General features: G+C 39.3%; 1 protein-coding gene across 1 annotated transcript in view; it reads right to left on the bottom strand.

The window, feature by feature from the left end:
• The window catches only part of frmd6 (FERM domain containing 6), a 35,601-nt gene extending 16,909 nt beyond the window's left edge, over positions 1-18,692 (bottom strand). The window contains exons 1-3 of the mRNA XM_085257118.1: positions 18,421-18,692; positions 1,888-2,163; positions 354-444 (exon numbers count right to left, since the gene is read on the bottom strand). Of these exons, the coding sequence (XP_085113244.1) occupies positions 354-444; positions 1,888-1,986 (190 nt within the window). The 5' untranslated portion in view covers positions 1,987-2,163; positions 18,421-18,692. The remainder of the gene's footprint in view (positions 1-353; positions 445-1,887; positions 2,164-18,420) is intronic.
• Between the last annotated feature and the right edge of the window lie 2,227 nt (positions 18,693-20,919).

Below are 20,919 nucleotides of genomic sequence, written 5' to 3'. Positions count from 1 at the left end.
TTGTTTCTAAGTGGAACTGACAATTTAGTAGTCTGTTTTGTTTGTTCTATTTTGAAACTTAAACGCTTTAGCGGCTGCCTTTTGTGTAGTTTGCAATATTTGTCTTTATTTATCTGAAAAAGTCTCATGTTCCTTAAGTACATCTACCCTGTTGAACTTATTATGGGAAATAAATATATAAAATAAAAACAAGCTGCTGATTATTTCACATTTTACTTGTGAGCAACGGCACATTTAAATCTTACAAATATAGTTATTTGGCTTATATCGTGATAGATATCGTTATCGCCTGATATGAAAAAATCTCATATCGCCCAGCTCTACCCATACCCCTAAATGAAAAGTAGTCTTACTCTGAATAACACTGAGCCCAAACAGATGACAGTCCTTCAGCCTGAGGAGGTCACACACCTGGACCAAAAGTTCCTGGCACAAACTCTTCACCTGGGGAGGAGATGTCAGGACAATTATTAGTGATCGGCAATGTGTTGTATTTATTCTGCACTGTTATGAACCACTACAAAGACCTGGGGCATGCATGAGCAGCACTCTGCATGCATGTTTATCATCCTATGACATCTTGTGCAAGCTTAAACATGTTGTGGTACCATGGTGTTAGCCACCAAACACAGGAAACTATAAGCAGATGGGTGATTGTAGATTGAAATTAAATTCTGGATCTTTTAACTTGAAGAGATTCATGAACTTTCTGAAATATTGACTAGAATTTGCAATGAAATCAAAACTTCTCAGCCTGTGTGCTTTTAGGTTTAGTTCAAAAACCTTATTTACTTTGACACTTACAGTTAAACCTAATCCCAACCATTAAGCCAGTGGCCAGTAGCACCAACTGGTTTTTACTAAGCCTGTACTACCAAGCAGACTTAACATGCTCTCCGAGCTTGTATAACTTGATTTATTGTCATTTTCATAAGGCAGTTTCACCAGTGGTGAAATAAGAATGTAAACAGAGCCATTCTATCTAGCTATCTGGTGTTGGCCAGAGGGGCCGATGGCACGATATGGCAGCCTCGTTTCTGTCAGTCTGCCCCACGGCAGCTGTGGCTACAACTGTGGTTTGCCTCCACCAGTGTGTGAATGTGAGAGTGAATGAATAGTGGAATTGTAAAACGCTCTAGAAAAGCGCTATATAAATGCAATCCATTATTATTTATTATTATCCAGTCTGCAAAAGAACACATTGGATCGCGGAAAGATCTATTGACCAGGCCAGAGACATTTCTTTGAAGGAAAAAAAAAAAAGATCCTGTAACAGTTATTGTTTTTGGAGAGAACTACCTTGTTTTTCCTTGCTTAGATAGCATGGAAAGCACTGAGATCAATCAGCTGCTTGGCTGATAGCTCCTCATTGAGTGTAAATGTATAACTCAATCAGCAAACAGCTCTTTAAAACTTATTGTAAACTCAACATGATGTGTAACAGTAGAGATGATTTTGACTTCATGCCTGCTCCTAAAGGGCTTTAAAGCTTTTCATTTAGATGCGGTTATGTCTACCTCTGAAAAACGAACCAGGCAGCTTTCAATCAGGAACCTACAAAACAAACACCTGTTTTCCGAGATAAGAAAACAAAAGGTAGCTCACCTAAAAAACACCTGGCACAATCAATGACCTATAGTACTCTGAGAGGTAAAGCGCTAAATAGTTGAACCTTCAGACAAAGCCGAGCAGCTTGGTCATTGACTTTCTTTCTACAGTCTCGCCCACAGACTGTATATAAAAGATGTGCATCATCTTTGTTTATGTTTCTAAATCTAATCTAGAAAATAAAGCTGCCTGTTTGTCAATTAAAGAATTTGAAGTACACTACATTATTTCACTCATAAGTATTTCTTTACCTTAAAAAGTTTTTATGCATCTACTCACATTAACTATGACATTCAGTGTGTCATCATTGGGCAAAAAGACACAGACACAGCGGCGGTCCTGCATGGTTTTGTTGTTGTGGAAGTTCAGTTTGTTCATCTTCGTGTGGCTGAAACGGGACAGGCCTCTTCGCCTGCTATCAGGCCCTCCGAGGACCCACCTCCACCACCGACCAGACCTGCTTCAGCTGTAGCCCGGTATAGACGCACCTATGGGCTCAGCGGGCCAAGCAGTGCTCACAAGACAGGGCATGGGGACCCGAGCTGCAGTCAGCCACTGTGAAGACACATGATAGAGAACAAAGCACTTGATGTTAGTACAGTCTGATTTATGCAAATGTATGAACTATAAAGATGTGCTCTGCAATGTGCGGAGGAGGCATGGCTGACATTTAAAATAAATAAATAAATCTAAATTTGTCTGAAGATCTAAATTATTATTTAAAAAGAGCAAAACTGTACTAATAAAGTCTGACAGGAGTGAGAAATATAAGACAAATAAGGAGGGGAAGCACTCCTGTTCATTTCCATGTATATGTGACACCATTTCAGAAGACTATAAATGACGATAAATGATAAATGGAAGCTGTGGAGGTGGGTCTGGAGAGGAACTGATGACATGTAATGCTGGGTTAAGGAGATACTGACTAAGCCACTCGCACTCCTATCCAATTTCAGTTTATGTCACCACCTTTCTTTAAAAAAAAAAAAAACAACTCAATCTAGCTGCTATTCTCATCTTTGACAAATGTAACAAACTGCAGCTTGAACAGCTGTCTATAAAAGCCTACACAGGGCACTGGATGCTGACTGGGTGTCTGATTGTGAGCCAACCAGCTCCACATTTCCCTCCTGGCATTACTTTTGTCAACTCATTCAGTTCTGTTAAAAGCTTTTGGCTGTCTGACTTTCTTGAATTTTTCACCGTCTGCTGGAATCCAAGTGCAAGAGTCAGACTGTGGCAGTGTCTGCTCCATGCCTTCTTACTCAGTTTCCTAGAATTAAAGTCTGAAGATGCTGAACAGGAAATAAAAATATTCCTGAACCCTCTCATTTTAATTTTCAGCAGTATTTTCATATGAAAGGCCAACTGTAACTTTATTCTGTGTATGAACCTGAAGTCAGGTCATATGAAAACAGTTCTGATACTCTTTTTGAACAGCAGTGTGTTCCCTAGTTTCTTACTAAGTACTATAAATAGCAGTCTCTCACACAATAGGCACACCAACAGCTTTAACAGCTTCAAGCTGTGAGCTACTAGCTGCTCACAGCTTGAAATACACCTAAGGATATGTGAGACCTTCAGAGGGTATGAAAAGTCTCAGACCAGACCAAAGAAAGTTTAAGAACAATCAGTAAAGATTATCACTTCTTCCTGTTTAAAGTCACTCACCTTGAAGGCATGTTGTCATTAAAAACAGGCAGGATGGGTAACGGAGAGGATCACATTACCATGTGAGAAACTATTAGCATTTAAAAGGATGCAGTTAAATAATACAAGATTCACTGACAGGTAGTTCAGCTTAAAGATTCAGTAAGCAGTACCTGCATGTAGGGCTGCCACAAACGATTATTTTGATAGTCGACTAGTCACCGATTATTTTTGCGATTAGTCGACTAATCAGATCATCATCCACTGGACGTAAAACTACAGCTTATATAACTATCATTAGCTTACAGCTTTAAGCTTTTAAGGTGCTAACTAAAAATAAAGACAAGATGATAGTTTATTCAATTTTAATGAAATTTGCAGATTGTTTCGGTAAAGTTTAATAAACTCCTTGCTATCTAAAACATAACAGGACACCGGGGTATATTCTCCAGCATCTCACACTTCTGATAATCAGCTGTCTGCTTGACGTTTATTCAGCTGTGTAAAAACTATAACTTTAATCTCAGCCAAACCGATTTACTCAGGAACAAATAAAATACTAAATTAAAAAAAAAAAAAAAAAAAAGGCCAAACAACAACATTTTTAATTTATCTAAGTGACTCATATATATTTAACCTGAGTCGCGAAAGACGGCGGTGGGTTTGAAAACAATTTGCCGGGAGTCCGGTGTTCTCACGGCGATAGTGACCTAGCCCCCGGCTAGCTATCGAGCTAGTGGGTAACAGACGTCTCCGAAAACTGAGCCGATATTTGAGGTTTACACAGCTACATTCTCGCCTGAAAATATGTTAAACGTTTATTTTGTGACCCAGAAAGAATAATAAGAGTAATATTAAAACTAACTAGCTACCGCCATTGTTGGAAACTAAGCTGGGCCGCGCTATGAATTCTGGGACACAGCTACTTCTTCTTCTTCGGGGTTTAACGGCAGCTGGAATCCTTGTACATGCAGTGCTGCCATCTTCTGTTTCAGTCCGTTATTACACTCTTAAATCCTGCTATTATTCCTGCGTCTTTTACGATCTTCCAAAGCTTCAAACGACACGTCGACTATTAAATCAGTCGTCGACGATTTTGATAGTCGACGTAATCGTGACTAGTCGACAAATCGTGGCAGCCCTACCTGCATGCCATAAACACTGCAGTATGAGCTCCCCATACAGCATTTTAGTACCACTTATAAAAACTAAGTGGGGAAAAAAAATCAGTCTTAAATCTGTAAATTCCAGCTTTAACAAAGCAAGCACTACTGAAAACAACCCTGAAATTATTGAACTCATACCAATAAACAACATCCTTAACTGTAGGACTGCACTTCTGCAGCAAAGTCACCGACCATTTGTACGCCTGCTGTCGACATATAACACTGCTTTGTTCCTGCATAGACAAGGGGCATTGTGGGTAAATCGCCCATAAATACACATACTGTTGACATATAGCATCAGTTCTCATTAAAGCTGGTCATTGGGTGTGCAGTGTAGCAGGCAACCAGCCACTCAGCAAAGTCAGCTGATGAGCCATGACTGGGGCAGGTCCCTGCGTTGCTGCTGACCTTGACTAAACCTGCAACTGCACTGCACACACGTGTGTGTACGGGCAGACAGAATTAGAGACAAAATTTACAGTAAGAACATTCATAAGGACACACACTCACACTGGGTATGTTCCTGGACTCTTGCAATGACCATATGTCAGGTGTTACTACAGGGCAGCTGAGCAGTGGGAAGGCAGCAGGGTTAATTAGACATTAGACCAATCTAACTGGATTACTACTCTCTATCATTGTTTCCTCGTTGGAGCACGAGTCATGCAAGTGACCCAGGACAGACACAATGTTTACAGACAATACCGTGCTTAGCCAGAATGGCAGTGCATGGAAAATAAAGCCAAGGCATGTGTACATACATAAAAAATACAGGAGGTTTTAATTTACATTACAGGTTAGCTTCAGAATTCTCCCAATCATAGCAGTACTGTAATACTAGAAGCATGCTTAACTACAAAAACATTTGAAAAGCATAGTCCCTCATTCACACCAATGTTCCATTTCATAATAAAGAAAGTAATTGAGATCCACATAAAATCTGAATGACTCCTTCCTCTCTCCGTGCCTCACCTCTCCACTTAGTTTCATGAGATAAGACTGGTTGATTTTCACCTTATGTTGCTGGAGACAGACAAACGCCAATGAAAACACACTTGTGCTGTATGTCTCAAAGGCTTTATACAGTAAGCGGCAAATATAAGTTATGTGGGAAGTAGGGCAGGGCGATATGGCCTAAAATCCATATCACGGTATAATTTGAAGCACATGCAGTAACGATATATATCGCGATATATTCTTTTCCACACTATAAGGCACCAGATTACTTTTTTCAAGTAACGAGTAAAGGGATTACTATTGCAAAAACGGTAATTAGATTACCGTTACTTTCCCGTAGGAACACTGCGTTACTAAAACCGTGATTTTTTTTTTTTTTTTTTTTTTTTAGCGAGAATGTCTCATGACAATGACGTAAGCGAGTGCGATATTTGTGACAACAGCTGTGTGCAGATCAACAATGGATAATATATCGAGTGCAGGAGAAGAGTATGAGCGTGCAGCGTTTAAAGCATGGAAGTACTGACCTTATTTTGAGTTTGATTCCATAAAAAGTGACAAAAACATTTGCGTCTGTTGTGCATGGGAAGAAAACTTCTTTTTACAGCGAAAAAACCCCCTAAACAAGCACCGAGTGCGCAACGACGTAATGGGAAATTCACAGAGACTCGCGGATTCTTCAACTGACTTGCAGCACACCTGCACCAGGGAAAACCTCCGCCTACCCCACTCCTATTTTATACTCTTTTATACCCACTCTTATTTTATTTATTTTCTGCTGTGTTTTACTTGCATCTATTTGAAAGACTGAGTGTAAACACAAAAAATATGTTATTTTATGCGCTGGAATGTGCAGAAAATAGGTTTAAATGTTAAACTAATTTCTTCCAGTCAGAGAATGGTGCATATAATTTAATTTTTGCTTGATGCATTAAGTTAAAAGATTAAAACTGATAAAACAAGTTTAAAAAAAGACTTTTCCATTTGATTACATTTTGTATGATGGATTATGCAGAAAAAGAATTGGGCTGAAAGATCTATCACTTTATCACCTATTCAGGTTGTAAATAGGGTTTTTAAAAAGTAACTAAGTAATTAATTACTTTTGAAAATAAGTAATCAGTAAAGTAACGGGATTACTTTTTGGGGGAAGTAATCAGTAATAGTTACTGATTACCTTTTTCAAGTAACTTGACCAACACTGTAAGGCACACTTAAAATCCTTTAATTTTCTCAAAAATTGAGAGTGTGCCTTATGTATGAATTCTGGTTGTGCTTACTGACCTTGAACCGATTTTGGCGTGCAGAAATCTGTTAAAAAATGTTTTAGTACAACTTTGGTAAGCCACACTGCTTGATGGATTGTCAAAGTATTACTTTATTATATTTGAAAAGTGCTTCATCTCTTGATGACATCATCATCATGCGCTATCGCGGTAGAGCGGTATAGTCAAAATCTCTATCGTTGGCCAAATTTATATCGTTTATATTGTATATCGTTTATATCGCCCACCCCTAGTGGGAAGTTTAAAGTAATAAGTCAAATGGCACATAATCATTCAGTTTGTGACACAGAAAATAAACAGCTGCTGAGACCAGAAGGTTTGCAGAGGAATTACATATTAATTATCAGTGATATTGAAAGGTTAGTAACAGAACAAGCTTCACTGGTTGACCAACCACAGGTCTTGCAGTATCCATATGGCAGCTGCACTCAGCATAGCTCTGTCTTGTATTTAAATGTTTTGGTTAAGGTGCAAAAATCAAGCAGCTCCTCAGGGTGGCTCCATATGACATGTTGTGCAGTGAGTGATGATGGAAAGCAGGGGTAGGAAAAAAACAAATGTCACATCTTTCATACTACCCATTCATTACACTTTTACATTTTTGAATGGTGAAAGCAAATGCCTCTAATATCAAAGACAGCGGTAATGCAGACATGACTGCATTTTGCCATTACTGATGGGATTGGGGCTATTGTGTCATGTCTGGTGTACATGTGACACATAACTTCAGACTTGTCCACCATGACAACGCACTGGTCCTTTTCATATATGCAATACATAAATTTACTGGATTTATCAATTTGCTAAATTGTTCCTCAAGGCTTTAATCATATATAACCACACAACAGTCATAGAGGTGGGAATCACCATACATCCCACGATACGATATTATCACAATACTTAACGCACGATACAATATTATTGCAATTTTTAAAAATATTTTGCGATATTCAGATTCTGTACATAAAGGTAAACTTTATCAATATTCATTTTATCTAATATCAAAGTCTCACACTCAGTCTCTCATTTCAGTCAGCTTTATTGTTGACAAACTGAACGGTTTGTATCACAGTCTAGTCCAACTTAATGAATGCAACCATCTGGTACAATTATAGCTATTCTGAACTATGCAATTTATAAAAACTATGCAGCCCATTCAGCAACTGAAGAATTTGAAAGTAAATCAAAACAAAACATAATTTTGCATTAAATAAAAAAGTTTTAAACTTAATTAAAATAAAACATGTCTTAAATTAAAATAAGTAAACTGTCATATTTATTGCTGCCAGCTGCCAAAAACAAGTTAAACACATTTGGACAGTGAAGGAATGTCAGGATTCTTGCTCAGAAAAAGGATCAACATGCTCTGAGCACAAAAACCATTTTTGTAACAAAATATCGATTTCTGCTGTCCCTGTATCGATACATTATTAGCAAACAAAATATCACGATACTACACAGTATCGATTTTTTTCCCCCACCCCTAAACAGTCATGAAGACAGCTAGGGCTGCTCAATTAATCGAATTTTAATCACGATTACGATCTGGGCTTTCAACGATCATTAAAAATAACTGAGCCGATTATTAGACCCTCCCTCATGCTTTACTCTCGCGCTGCTCCGTGTGGTAAGTCAAGCGCACACTCTCCATTTTGAACACGCGTCACAACAATTAAGAGGACCCGAGGGAAGCTCGGAAAGCTAAGCAGAAGTTATTTGGAGAGGAGAGTGACTGCCGTTGGTTGAAAAGAGGTTAAAAAAAACAACTTCAGTGGTGTGGAAACATTATGGGTTGGCGGAGTTAGACGTGGATCAAGTAGACAGTGTGTAAACTTTGCTACGATGTAGTAGCTGCACCACAGAGCAACACTGCAAAGTTGACTAAACATAGATGTTTACATTTTTTCATTTATTTCTTATATTGCAAACATTTGCACTGTTATCAGTATTTGCACACTATTTTATATTATTTTTTAAAGTCATTATTCAATACATTGTTATTGTTAACCCTTTAAAGCCGGTCAGAGCAGCACACTCCGTTTTGCGTAACTATTTTTAAATCCCTGTAGAACCTGAACCGCTAAGCTAGCGCAATAATTTGTTTTGCATATGAAACCGGAGGAGTTGTACTTGCATCTTATGCCATCAGCTTGTCCTCGGTCACGGTTTCCTTCCACATAAAGCTTTGCAAAAATTGCATAAAAAGCGCTTGCAGGAACAAAAACATAATATTCCAGAAACACGCTTTGCCGATCCATCAGCTGTTCCTAACACTTCCCACTTTGAAAAAGACGTCAACTCGAACTATCGCATTTCCTGCCCGAAACCGGAAGTGATGTCATTTTTGCGGAAAATGTAGTTTTTTACTTGTAGGCCTTAAGTAAAAAACTATACTATACTATACTTATACTAGTGTTTTTATAAGTCATGTTTGACTCTATACTTTTCTGAATAGTTGCTGGGATGCTTAGAACTCGAATTGCACAGCTGGAAATAGTTTATTTTGATGCACGTGCTGTTTTCTTTGCAAATTTGCATCATAGGATTGTTTTTTTTGTTTTTCCTGCAGTATATAAAAATTGCTGTATCTCCAAAATAAAACTATGAAGACACTCAAAATAAATTTCCTGTTGTTGTAAACTATTTTTTGCAACTTTTTTGTATTTAAAGTTTTGAGGGATAAACCTCTTAAATTTCTCCAAGTAGAAATATATGTAAACAAAACAAAAACGATTTTCAATTTTTTTGTAGTTTATTGCACTTGTTTGCAATTAATGTAGTTACTATGGACTTAATGCATACATATTATTAAAATATGGGCTATAACAGTTGTATTGATGTATAGCAACTTGAAATGCTCCCACAAATGGCACTACAGCATGTACAAAAAAAATAATATAAGCTCTGGCGGACTTGGTTCTATGGTAGGTCTTAAAGGGTTAAATAAATATCGTCAAATAATCGTGATCTCAATTTCAGTGAAAATAATCGTGATTATCATTTTTGCCATAATCGAGCAGCCCTAAAGACAGCTATTTTTTTTTTCTCCATACGTGCACAGTACTTACTGAATCTAAGCTGAGGTAGATTAAGCTCTGTGGTGTGTTCAAGGGGATACATCACGTCTTGTAAGAGCGCCATGCTAAGTTTTATGGAAATGTGATCAGGGTGCTGCATTAGACATAAACCATTCAGATGGCGTCAGATTAATGGATAAGTGTGTGTGTGTGTGTGTGTGTGTGTGTGTGTGTGTGTGTGTGTGTGTGTGTGTGTGTGTGTGTGTGTGTGTGTGTGTGTGTGTGTGTGTGTAGGGGCCTACTGGAAAGAGAGTGCTGGATAATGAATCGGATGCTGCTTTCAATCCCCTTCTACTGGATTGCAAAGTGTGATTGCAAGTCCAACTAAGCCAACACCCGCACACAAAGCGGCCAACTGCGCTTCCTCCTGCCTTTAAGTCTAAAACAGGGATCCTGTCAACGTGGCAGGACCAGGCATGACACCGAATCCCACACTGAGATACAGAGCAAGTCCTTCTGTCAAGAATGCAGCTCTTACTTTCTCATTCTTTCCCTCCATTGACATTAGAGGAGTGGACACTTCCAAGTCTTACAAAGCTCCAGGAACACAAGAAGAAGAAAACTTCCTCTACTTGGAAAAGGAAGAACACACTCACTGAAAGCGGCTGTGCTGTGCTGATTTAAGTGTAGCTTCAGGTACAGCATATGTCAAAGTTAAAGAAAACGGAGAGAAGAAGAGTGGATATATATACACAACAAAGAACGAGAGAGCAGGCGGGAGGGAGCTGGAACAAGGCAGCGCTCAGAGCTTTGGCATGAAAAAAAGAAAAAAAACTGCTGTAGTCAGGAGAATTCCTCACGAACATCTGCTTCTCATTCCAACAATGGTGGCCTTTGATTCCCGATGCACACAACGAGCAGCACCGCCACAATCCTCTGACAGCATCTGAAAACCTGGAGTGGCACACGTGCACTGTAATCCCTCATGTGGAGCTAACCAAAAAAAAAACTGTCAAGCCAAGTGAACTAAGATTTTCATACTTTCTAGTAGGGCTGCACGATTTTGCATAAAATGAGAATCACGATTTTTTGGCTTAGAATTGAGATCACGATTCTCTCACGATTTTCTTTTCCAGTATAAATATTTATTGCACTTATTAACTGCACATCAACTTCGTAACAGTTGAGACTGAACATAAAAACAATAAATAAACATAAAAACAACAAATGTCTCACGTTTTGTGGTTGCCGCAAAATGTTGTACTGCTTGAAATTCCGTCTCCACCGTTGCTCAACACTGCAGTGCAACACTAGAAAAATAGTTGCGGGACGGCACTGTGTAGCATTTGTCTAGGGTGTTGATCATTTTCCTAAATCCCTCGTTTTGCACAGTGTTGATGGGAGCCATATCTTTGGTCAGGTGATAAGTAATAGCCTCCGTAATTTCTTTGTGCCTGCGGGAGTTCGACGTGTATAGGGAAGCGCTGTATAAGGTTCCCGTTATTGATGCTTGGGTGGTTGACCGGGACGGATTTTCTCCAGTCACTTTCTCGTCATCCCTGACGTGTTCTCCGTTGTTTTTTCCCTGCCAATTTTAGCATCACACGGCACAGCTTCTGTATCACGTGGTATAAGGCTCCGCCCTTGTCATTTGTTGAGCAGGAAGAGTGAGCGCTTGTTTTCATGCAGGTTACGTCCCGGATCAAAATGCGGTACAATCGTTGTCGTCTTTTTTTAAATTTTTTTTTTTATCGTTGTCATTTGGAAATGAGATCGCACATAAGTATGAATCGAGATCGAGATTTTCTAACGATTAATCGTGCAGCCCTACTTTCTAGTTACTGTGAAAACTTTTTGGTGCTACTTTTAAGAGAGATTCCCAGAAAATATAACAAATACAAATGATGTGCTATTCTTTGTCCAATATGACAGTGAACTAAGCATCCCTGGGTTTCAGACTGTTGTGAAACAAAACAAAACATCTACGAATGACACCTTTGACAGGTAATTTATTTATTTGTAAAAGAACCATAAAACGTTTAAACTGCAATAACTCAGAAGAACTTCACAAATATTAACTAAAATCCTCAATTTTAAGAAACTGAAGCACCATAAGGTCATAATATGCTATCCTCGACATTTCTTTTCTTGGGATTGAACTTTAGTCAGAGCAAAAAATTCTCCACAATGGGGTATGTGTGAGGAACAAAAACACAAGACAAATCCTTATATTATACAGACATGTTTCATGGGCTTCAGATGGTGCCCTGGCTGAAATATTTAAAGGGCACAATTTTTATAAATGGCTCCAATGACTTAATTCGAGTAGGAGCTGATCCTTTTTCCCCTCACAGTTCCCTGCCAAAAGATCAGTTTATGCAGCTAATAGGAAATGTTGCTGAGCTGACAAGTAACTCTAAATCATATTAGTCACAGGATGGCATTAACCTGCCGACTAAGACTTCCCATCTCTTCTGTTTAACTTGCTGATGGACTAAATGAGAAGAAGAATAAAATAAAATAAAAATAAAAAAAACGCTGGTGGTGGCCAGTGGTACCACTCACTGTCCATGGTATGAATTTCAAAATCCTATGTCAACTTGTTCTCAAGTTATCGCATTCATAAAACTTTCAGAAAAAATTATCTCTGACCTCTAACCTTGAGGTCAACATCACTGAGATTCACGCTCTTCTGAGAATTTTTGTAGATAAATCTATGCTATCAATTTCAGATGAGATGACTTCCTTCTTGAGTTATTGCATTCACGAGATTTTCAGAAAGCTTGACCTGAGATGTGAACTTGAATTTTAGTAGATACACCTATGGTATCGTTTTGAAACTCCTACGTCGCTTCATCCTCGAGTTTTTGCATTCACAAATTTGGTTGTCCATCTTGCCTGCCCACCTGGTAGGGTAACAACAGGACTTAACAAACCAATGGGAGCAGGACTTAACAAACCAATGGGGAAACATGACGGTGGCTACACCCACCTGTCTATGAGAGACACACACAGACAGTTTTCCAATGCTAGGGCTAGTGAGCCAGTCAGACCTACAATGCACTGGCTGAAATGCTGCAGTGCACTATTTTCTCTTGAGCCCTTGCCCACAAAAACATCTAGCAGATATTGTGTGTAGACTGTCAGAATTCCTTGTCTCCTACCACCCAGCTTGCAGAGTATAAACTACCTTTTGGCTCTGAGCAAAACTAGCTCTGAGAACCAAAACCTAATTTTGGTGATTTATTAAAGGTTGATGAAATGTCTGATGAAAATCGAGGCAAGTATTCACAATGCAGACAAATCCAGCCCCAGCTCTAGAAAATATTTTGTCCCTCCATGCCAGTAGATGGATCATAAAAAATAAAAAAAAAAGATATGATCACGTGACCTCTAAATTTTTAGGTGTCCTCTTCGACTATTCTCATGTTCAGTAATTGCTGAATGTCAGACCTGAATACAGGACAGCACTGTATTGCTGTTACATAATTCACAGAGAAAAGTCAAGGAATAGGTGCCCTCAGGGTAAACTACCACTCAACCAGTAAAATGCAGTTTCAGTATATAGGAGCCATTACTTGAATTCACTGGGGTGGTGAATTTTCAATGGTGATATATATACATATATTTTTAGGATTTTAATTTTAAAATCATTTTGCATCTAAAATTTAGGCTGGAGTACGCACCCCTTCTCAAACTGCTCTCAAATGCCTGTGCATATTTATGTCAGACTTAGGATGTAATTGCTTAACCTGGCACGGGTTAGCACATTTCTGTTTTATTTTTTCCAAGCAGTTCCACAATAGGCTGTTTGTTGCCTTTGGCTCTGCATGTTTCTCCTGTTTATTCAATGGCATCTCATTTCAAAGTGTCACACGCACACACACTTTACTGGTCCAACACCTGGTATGTAGTATCTTCTTTTACTTCAGCTCTGTTAAAAGTTGCATAACTGCCACCTTTGGAAGTTGTAGCACATTGCATCCTACAAACCAGCAGTAAAAACAACATATTTCATATAATAAAACAGTTAACAGTTAATATTTAATAACATTAACTATTTAATTTATATTTTTAGCTTACAAAATTTAATAATCACAAAGATACCCATCACCTCTCGTTGCTGACTCTGGATTTATAATTCATAAGTCCTGTGTCATCATTCTATTGTTGTTGCCAAGGTTAAATCTTTCTGCATCAATACCAGTATGCGATATATTTTCAGGTCCTTTGAATTTAAATATACTGGATTAGAGTTGGCTAGGTTTGCAAAGTGGCAACATGTGAAAGCACACAATACAAAACCTTCTCTTTCATCTTATAAAGGAAATTAATATGCTTAAAGTTAAAAGAATGTCCAGGTTTCCTTGTGTTTTGCCTTTTTCCCCTAGCTTAAACTAAATATATTTTTGTAATCTGTAAATTGATTCAGAATGATCACATCCCTCACCGTTTGAATATGCCACTTTTCTTTCTTTCTCTACAACAAAAAGTAGTAACAGAAAGCTCCAAGAGAAAAGATTCAGGGAGTTCTCAGTGAACACCTTAAGCTCGGCTACTTTTATGGAAAAACTGCTTTAACAGTCATAGCATCTGGCATCCATGTGGCTCAGAGGAAGGACTGAGAGCTCACACACATATCTTACACTGCCGGCATTGCCAGACATGTTAAGACAGAGTCAGCAGTCGCTCCCTTCCCTCCCCGCCCAGCATTTAATCTTGGACTCTGCATGAGTAACCTCACAAACCTAGCAATCGCAGTGCAATTCACCACAGAGACGTCAACCCGACCATTACATATGCTTGAAATAGCACAAATAGCCTTAAAGGAGAGGGTTAAAAAATGAGCTGCAATTATAACAAAACCCCAACCAGAACCGGTTGTTTTGTTTCAAGCAAAGTGCTCCATTATAACTGCATGAAAATGTTTGCACAGGTGATCTAATCTGTTTCCTGTGTGCAACTACAAGGATTGTCTTCCAGTTCCTTACACTGTCACACTAGGGGAGAACCACAACACACTTTTTTTTGTTTTGTTTTTTTCTCTGGAAAAATGCTTGAACTGTACGGACCTCCTGGACACCATTTTTTTTTTTTTTTTTTTTTAAAAAGAAAGGAAAACAAGAGCTCTAACCTGATTACCTGGTTGCATGCCAGCTACGAAGGGCTCTGGAGCATGAAAATGACCTCAACGGAAAGACAAAGTAGAGATAATTGGGCCAGTGTGTTCAGCCATCATCAAACCCATACAACACTTACAGCTGGAATTACATCATAGCATGCTGAGAAATAAATACACTTTTTCCTAACGGTTTTCTTTAGTTTCTCACTATCCGGTGTTACTGACCCACCAGTGGTCCCATGTCTCTGTAACTCATCTCACAATCAGTCCTACCAAAAACCAACAAACCAGCCTTCAGGAAACACCAAGAGCTGCATTGAGAAATAAGCCGATAATATCCTCAGGGGATGCCGGCAGGTTAAATCTCTCAGGTCCACTTCCTCAAAAAGACATGAGCTTCACTAAAGAGCCCAGCTAGCAGAGGAAAAACACAATCCAAGGAAGAAGGACATGGGAAGACAAATGCAGGAAGAGCTGACCCATTTTTTCCCCTTCTATCTCCTTAGCACACTTAAGCCTTTCAGCTGAGGTAAAAGTATACCACCCTGATGTTTTTGCTTAACATTTTTGCTGTTTTTGTCCTGTCAGAGCCAAAGTGTGTTCATGACTCTTGAGGCAATAAAACCTGTCAATTGTGAGAATTACAAAGATACATAAACAGCTTCTCTGGTAATTAGGTTAGTTTAAAACTGGCCTTTCCTGAGATACAAGCTACCTGGAGCAGCTATCTGGGCTAGATAGTGATGGCAGCAGAGAGCCGAGGGCACCTGTATAACTAACAGAAAAATAGATTTGAGGGTGTATACACCCTCACACTGTAGACACTGTGCAGATAATACATGCAAGATGGCAAGAGATAAAGTTTCTCATACTTCATGGCAATAACAGTAATTTCACCCTTTCTTGTGTATGTGTATCACATGGTCCTGAAACTCAAACACAGTTTCACCTTATCTTCTAGCAACAAAACCAAGGGCAGATAAAGAGAAGAGCCTTTTTAAAACACGCTTCCTAAATGGTATGATAATCCCCACATTGCATTATGTCATGCTTCTTTAGGAGAATTTGCATTGCAAGTTGAGAGTTATGTAAAATACAGGTAACGGGTTATCTTCAGTTACCTACAAAGAACACCACAGGAGTTTTCCTCTTCAGCTTTGTTACTATATGTAGGCATTTTGTACTCACTGCAGAGATTTAGTATCAAAGAAAGCCAGCCCCAAGGCTAAGGATTCAGTTGAGCTTCTGATGCTTAGTGTAAAACTGCTGTCGAGGAGGGAAATTATTTTACTGCTATTGTTAAATAATTGTTATTGCATTAATAATATAATTTGCAGCATGGATATTGCATTCTAAGGTTTAGACAGTGTCTCTTTCAGAAAGACTGAGTTGCAGGCTGACAGGAAGTTGTATGCAGAAAGAAGCAGGAAGTTATTTTGAGCCGCAGGCTAAGACGAGGCTTTAACAATGTAACAGATAGCTTTATCATTTTATATTAAGGTTTTAGTAGAGGTTCTTGATTAAAACATTTATTTAGTAGAAGACATACACATAGTCTCAGTGAGCTTCTGGTCTGGTAAAAGGTCAGAAGTGTAAGAGGTGACACAAAGAGCATGTGAGGTCAACACACACACACACACACACACACTTTAAATTAGATTTATTTAGAGGAGAGGTTAGTTATGTTTGGCTGTAACTGCAAAATTGTCTTGGTAAAAGAGGAACCGTTTCTTGGTGTCTCGGCAAGAAAGAGGAACAAGACAAGAACTGAAAGGTAGACAGGAAGGGCTAGCCATGAAAATAGAAGATGATTTTCTAGGTGAAAAGTCATGATGTTGATCTGATCTATGTATAAAATGTATCTGTGACGTATGAAGGGGCGTCAGTAAATAAACCCTGATGCTATAAAATATCTGTTCATGCTTTGATTAAGTCGAAGACTACTTCCTGTCTGCGTACAGAGTTTTCTTCCCACGCGTGTATTCATTAAAATCTTCGTTTGACTTCACCCGGCCGGACCAGTGTGGTTATTCTTCGATCACCTCTTGTACCCTTCCTCAATATTGAATCTTAACACTGCAGAGATCATTGAAAGCTTCAGAAAAACAATCAGTAAAACATTCAGTGAAGTAATGTCAAGTGCTGTTTATGGTTTTTTAACAGAAAGGTAAAGCTAAGGGTAAAAGTTTTAGAAGGAGCTCAAAAACATAACAGAAAACATTACACTCACAAAGTTTTAGTGCAGTTAGAGAGGGGGGATTGCCTTGTGAAATTATTGACCATCCCGTCACACATTCCTACAGACTTGCATGAATGCACCCACACACACCAACCAACCACCTTTGTTCAGTCATTTCCTTTTTGTTTCTAACACCAGCACTGCTCTTCCCGTGCAGACAGCACCTGCACTATCCCCCTCTCCCATTCACTTTGCTCTATATACACTATACACCACTGAGCCAAGATAGTGTCACCATATCAAAAAACATGGCTTGTTTTTCTTCCGTTCTCCCTTACAGCTGGACCAGAGACCTGGATAGCAGGTTGTATTTGGGGAATGGTCCAAGCAAAGTATCTGAATAAGCTGCCATATGTAGTGGAGAGATTTCCTAACGTTATCAGGGGGATCCCCCTTGCCTGACTATGCTGGTGTCTTCAGAGGCAGCCAGCGTGACAAGTGCAGTAATCATCACTGTGCAATGTTTATGCATTGTGCAAGAATGTTTATTACATTGCATTAATGTCCCTATTAGAGCTTGGCAAAGAAAACGAATGACAAATTAGTTAACATCAGTCCAGCTGAGAAAGCGTCGTTTCTGCTTTGGCTTCTTCTGAAATGAGGTCATTTAAATCAGAAAATGGACAATAAACCAAGGACCCATGCAACATTTTTAGCTTTAAATAAGCAACACCTTTCCATAAACAGAATCCATAGATTCCCATTCTCCTTTGTGTCTTGATTGCCCTTTGGTCTAATATTAAACAGAGGGGGAAATTGCTGGCATTCCTGTGCGCTAAGACAACAACTTTGCAATTTGCTTAAAAGAAAACAAAAGGGGGATTTGAAGCAACAAACAACCGGGATAGGACTGCAATAGGACACGCATACTTTTTGCCATTTACGTCCCCACAGCCACACGTGTGCGGTATTTACACAACAATAATAAATCCTGGATGTTAGTCATTTTACTGTTAAACTGGACTGGATAAAAACACAACCCCCAAAACGAGATATCCGCTTCTTAATGATGGGACCAGGTTTCTGGTAATGATGACAGAAGATGGGTGAAGACGTGCAAATAAAATAACTCGTTATGTACCCTGAACAAGCTGTCTTCACGTCGTGTAAGTAAAGGTAAATAGCAGCGACTAAGTCCACGATACTCATATTTCAGGGCAACATTCCCAGTCAAATATCCTGGCAGCATCCCAGTTGATGAAGCAACGCAACTAATCTGCCCAGACTTTGCGGCAACGAATTTGAACATCTTGACCCGGAGAAAAGACGCCACAGCCCCGCTAGCTAAAGTCCTAACCGTTAGTAATCCCCCCGCGTTAAGTCATAAAAACGGCTAAAGGTATTCAAAGCATTTGGCCGGCGATGTAAAACTCACCTTTAATGACAAAACAAGTTATTCCCCTTTGAAGTGGTTAATCCAAAAGGAGTTTTTTTTTTCCGAAAAGAAAAAAAGAAAAAGAAATCCACAGTTTAGAAAGACTTCAGTAAGTTTTTAGGAAGAGTAGTCGTTCGGCCGCCTTCGGCTGGAGCCACACTGTCCGCGCTGGAGCTCCACATAGGAATACATGTGCGGTGAAGGGACGAGTGAGAGGAGGGAACCGGGATGCAGATGTGGGTTTTCTGTTTACATGACCCAACAAAATAAAGCCAAACGACTATTGGCAACATATGTCAATATCCCAAAAGTATACTCAGTAATATGCCCGGGGACAGTTTATGCCTGTTAATATGGAGAATTGCCGTGGAGCTTATAGTGCATCCCCCCTAATAGAGGTCTGATTTGGTATCTTCCACGGCCGCCTCTCATTCCATTCCTCCCAGTGTAAGACTCAACTCTGCCGCATTAAATTTGGAAGTCGCAGCAGGGAGATCGCGATAAAATAGTAACGGCGTCGTTCGTATGTATTAAAAGCCTAGCTCAAAAAGTTTGAGATGTAGGGCACTTTGTTTTATTTCAGGATCACCAGCTGTTTTGGTCTTCTTCTCCTCTTGCACTGTTATTGAACATGCAGTAACGGGCAGTATTTTCCACACGGATAAAGGAAGGATACAAAAACCTATTTTATAAAACGTCCAATCATGTGATATTATAGGTCATAAAATTATCATAAGGTGACTTTGAGCTCAACGCACTTAATTTTGAACTGTAAATGTGGATGTTAGCACATAGCAAGTCAGTTTTATCAGTTAAGAAAACAAATTGCACAGCATAAATTGCTTAGAATAAATAAAGAATAATATACGCTAATTTTACTGATTTTTAAACCTGGGCAAAATGCATATAATGAGAGTAAAGGTTAGCCAGCCCTAAGAATGATTGTAATAACTTAATAACTGTACATATGCTTCATATTCATGTTTATTCATTCCAGTTACTTGTGTACTGCATCCTCACCAAAGGGTGTGCTTGGGGAACCCAGCTCCACCTTTGTGATGTCAGGCAGTGGTTGCTTAAAAGACAACAAAAAATTAGGGAGAGCCCCTTTTAGGTGACATGCTGACCTGTAATTAGTGTGTGGGGGCTCCCACTCTGCTGCAATTGCTTGTCAGGGGAGAAAAAAGACGAGTGTCAAACATGAAAAGGGGCTTGGAAGTGTGCCTGGTCAAGCCAGGCTAAAACCCCCATCTAGTCCAGACTGCGCAGAGCTTAGCTTTGAAGTGACATCAGAAAGGGACCTGTGAACAACAAAGCGACCCACAGGCCATTATCTTCAAAAAAGAAAAGGAGGAAAAGCCACAAATCCCAAATCCAGGATGAAACGCTGATCAGGTTACTGTCGTGTTTGAAGATAAGTTCAGAAGTTGGTGGTGACACCTCTGCAACATCATTAATTCTTGTTGTGCAAGTACTTTGCACAGCCCTCTCCCATTTTCCCACTAAATGCAAAACCAGTGGAACAAATGCCACTCCAAATGTGACATACCTGACATATTCCACAGCTTATTTCCACCCCGTCTGCCTCCTTCTTAAACCGCAGAGTGCTTCCAGCCTTTGTCTCCCTGTCTTGATTTGATTAGCTGGGTCTGGCCAGACTGGAGGTGCAAAGGAGGGGGAGCTTTTTGTTGAGGCAGTATCTGGCTAATTGACATAACTCTTTCTGCTTTTCTATCTCCCCAGGGGAAGATGAACAGCTCCCCCACCAGACTTTAGTCTCAGTGGAGAGTCCTTGCCATCAGCTCTTCCTTTGGCTTAATATGACGCACATAGCCACTCTGTATACTCAAAGCAAGGTAAAAAGAAAGACATTATAATATTCTCCTGTGGAGTGATAATCTGCAGTGGTGATTTGGAATTTATTTGGTGCACAAGAAGGGACACAAAAATAACCCCTGCAAGAATGCTCTGGATCATCAGCTTATAAATGTTCCATACTTTCCAAAAGAGCTTACGGATGAGCATGCACAGACTGGTTTCACTGTCTAGATAGCTAAAACTAAATGACTTGAGCATGCAGTCATTACTGGACTGCATGAATTTTATTTCTTAAGGACATTAATATGTTATACCATCCTCTGCTCTTATTGCTTTTACTTTCTTAAAATATTTTGGACCAGAGAGTCATGTAGAAAAAAACAATACACCTGGGATCACTTTATTTAACTTCCATCTTATACTTGTGGAGAGCAGCATGGTTCTTTTTATAAGATAATAGTGTCAAAATTACCCCGAGAGTAAACAATGACATGTCACAAGTTACAAGTTGCAACTTGTTTGCTGCACATTTTGTGAAATGTGCCCTGGGGACCTAAAGTAGTTCTGCAGCATGCACTGTAAGTCTGCGCTCTGCAAAGCTATTCTTCTGGGTGCAGCTTTGCACTCAGAAATGATGCTATAGTGAAACAGGACAGGGACAAACAGCCTGTAGAATCAAAG

Source organism: Mchenga conophoros, linkage group LG19 (genome assembly GCF_057382185.1).
Source record: "Mchenga conophoros isolate Kocher_MC1m ecotype Shallow Benthic linkage group LG19, M_conophoros_male_GT1.1, whole genome shotgun sequence".
NCBI lineage: Eukaryota > Metazoa > Chordata > Actinopteri > Cichliformes > Cichlidae > Mchenga > Mchenga conophoros.
The sequence above is the reverse complement of the archived record's forward strand: the minus strand, read 5'-3'. Positions and strand labels throughout refer to the sequence as shown.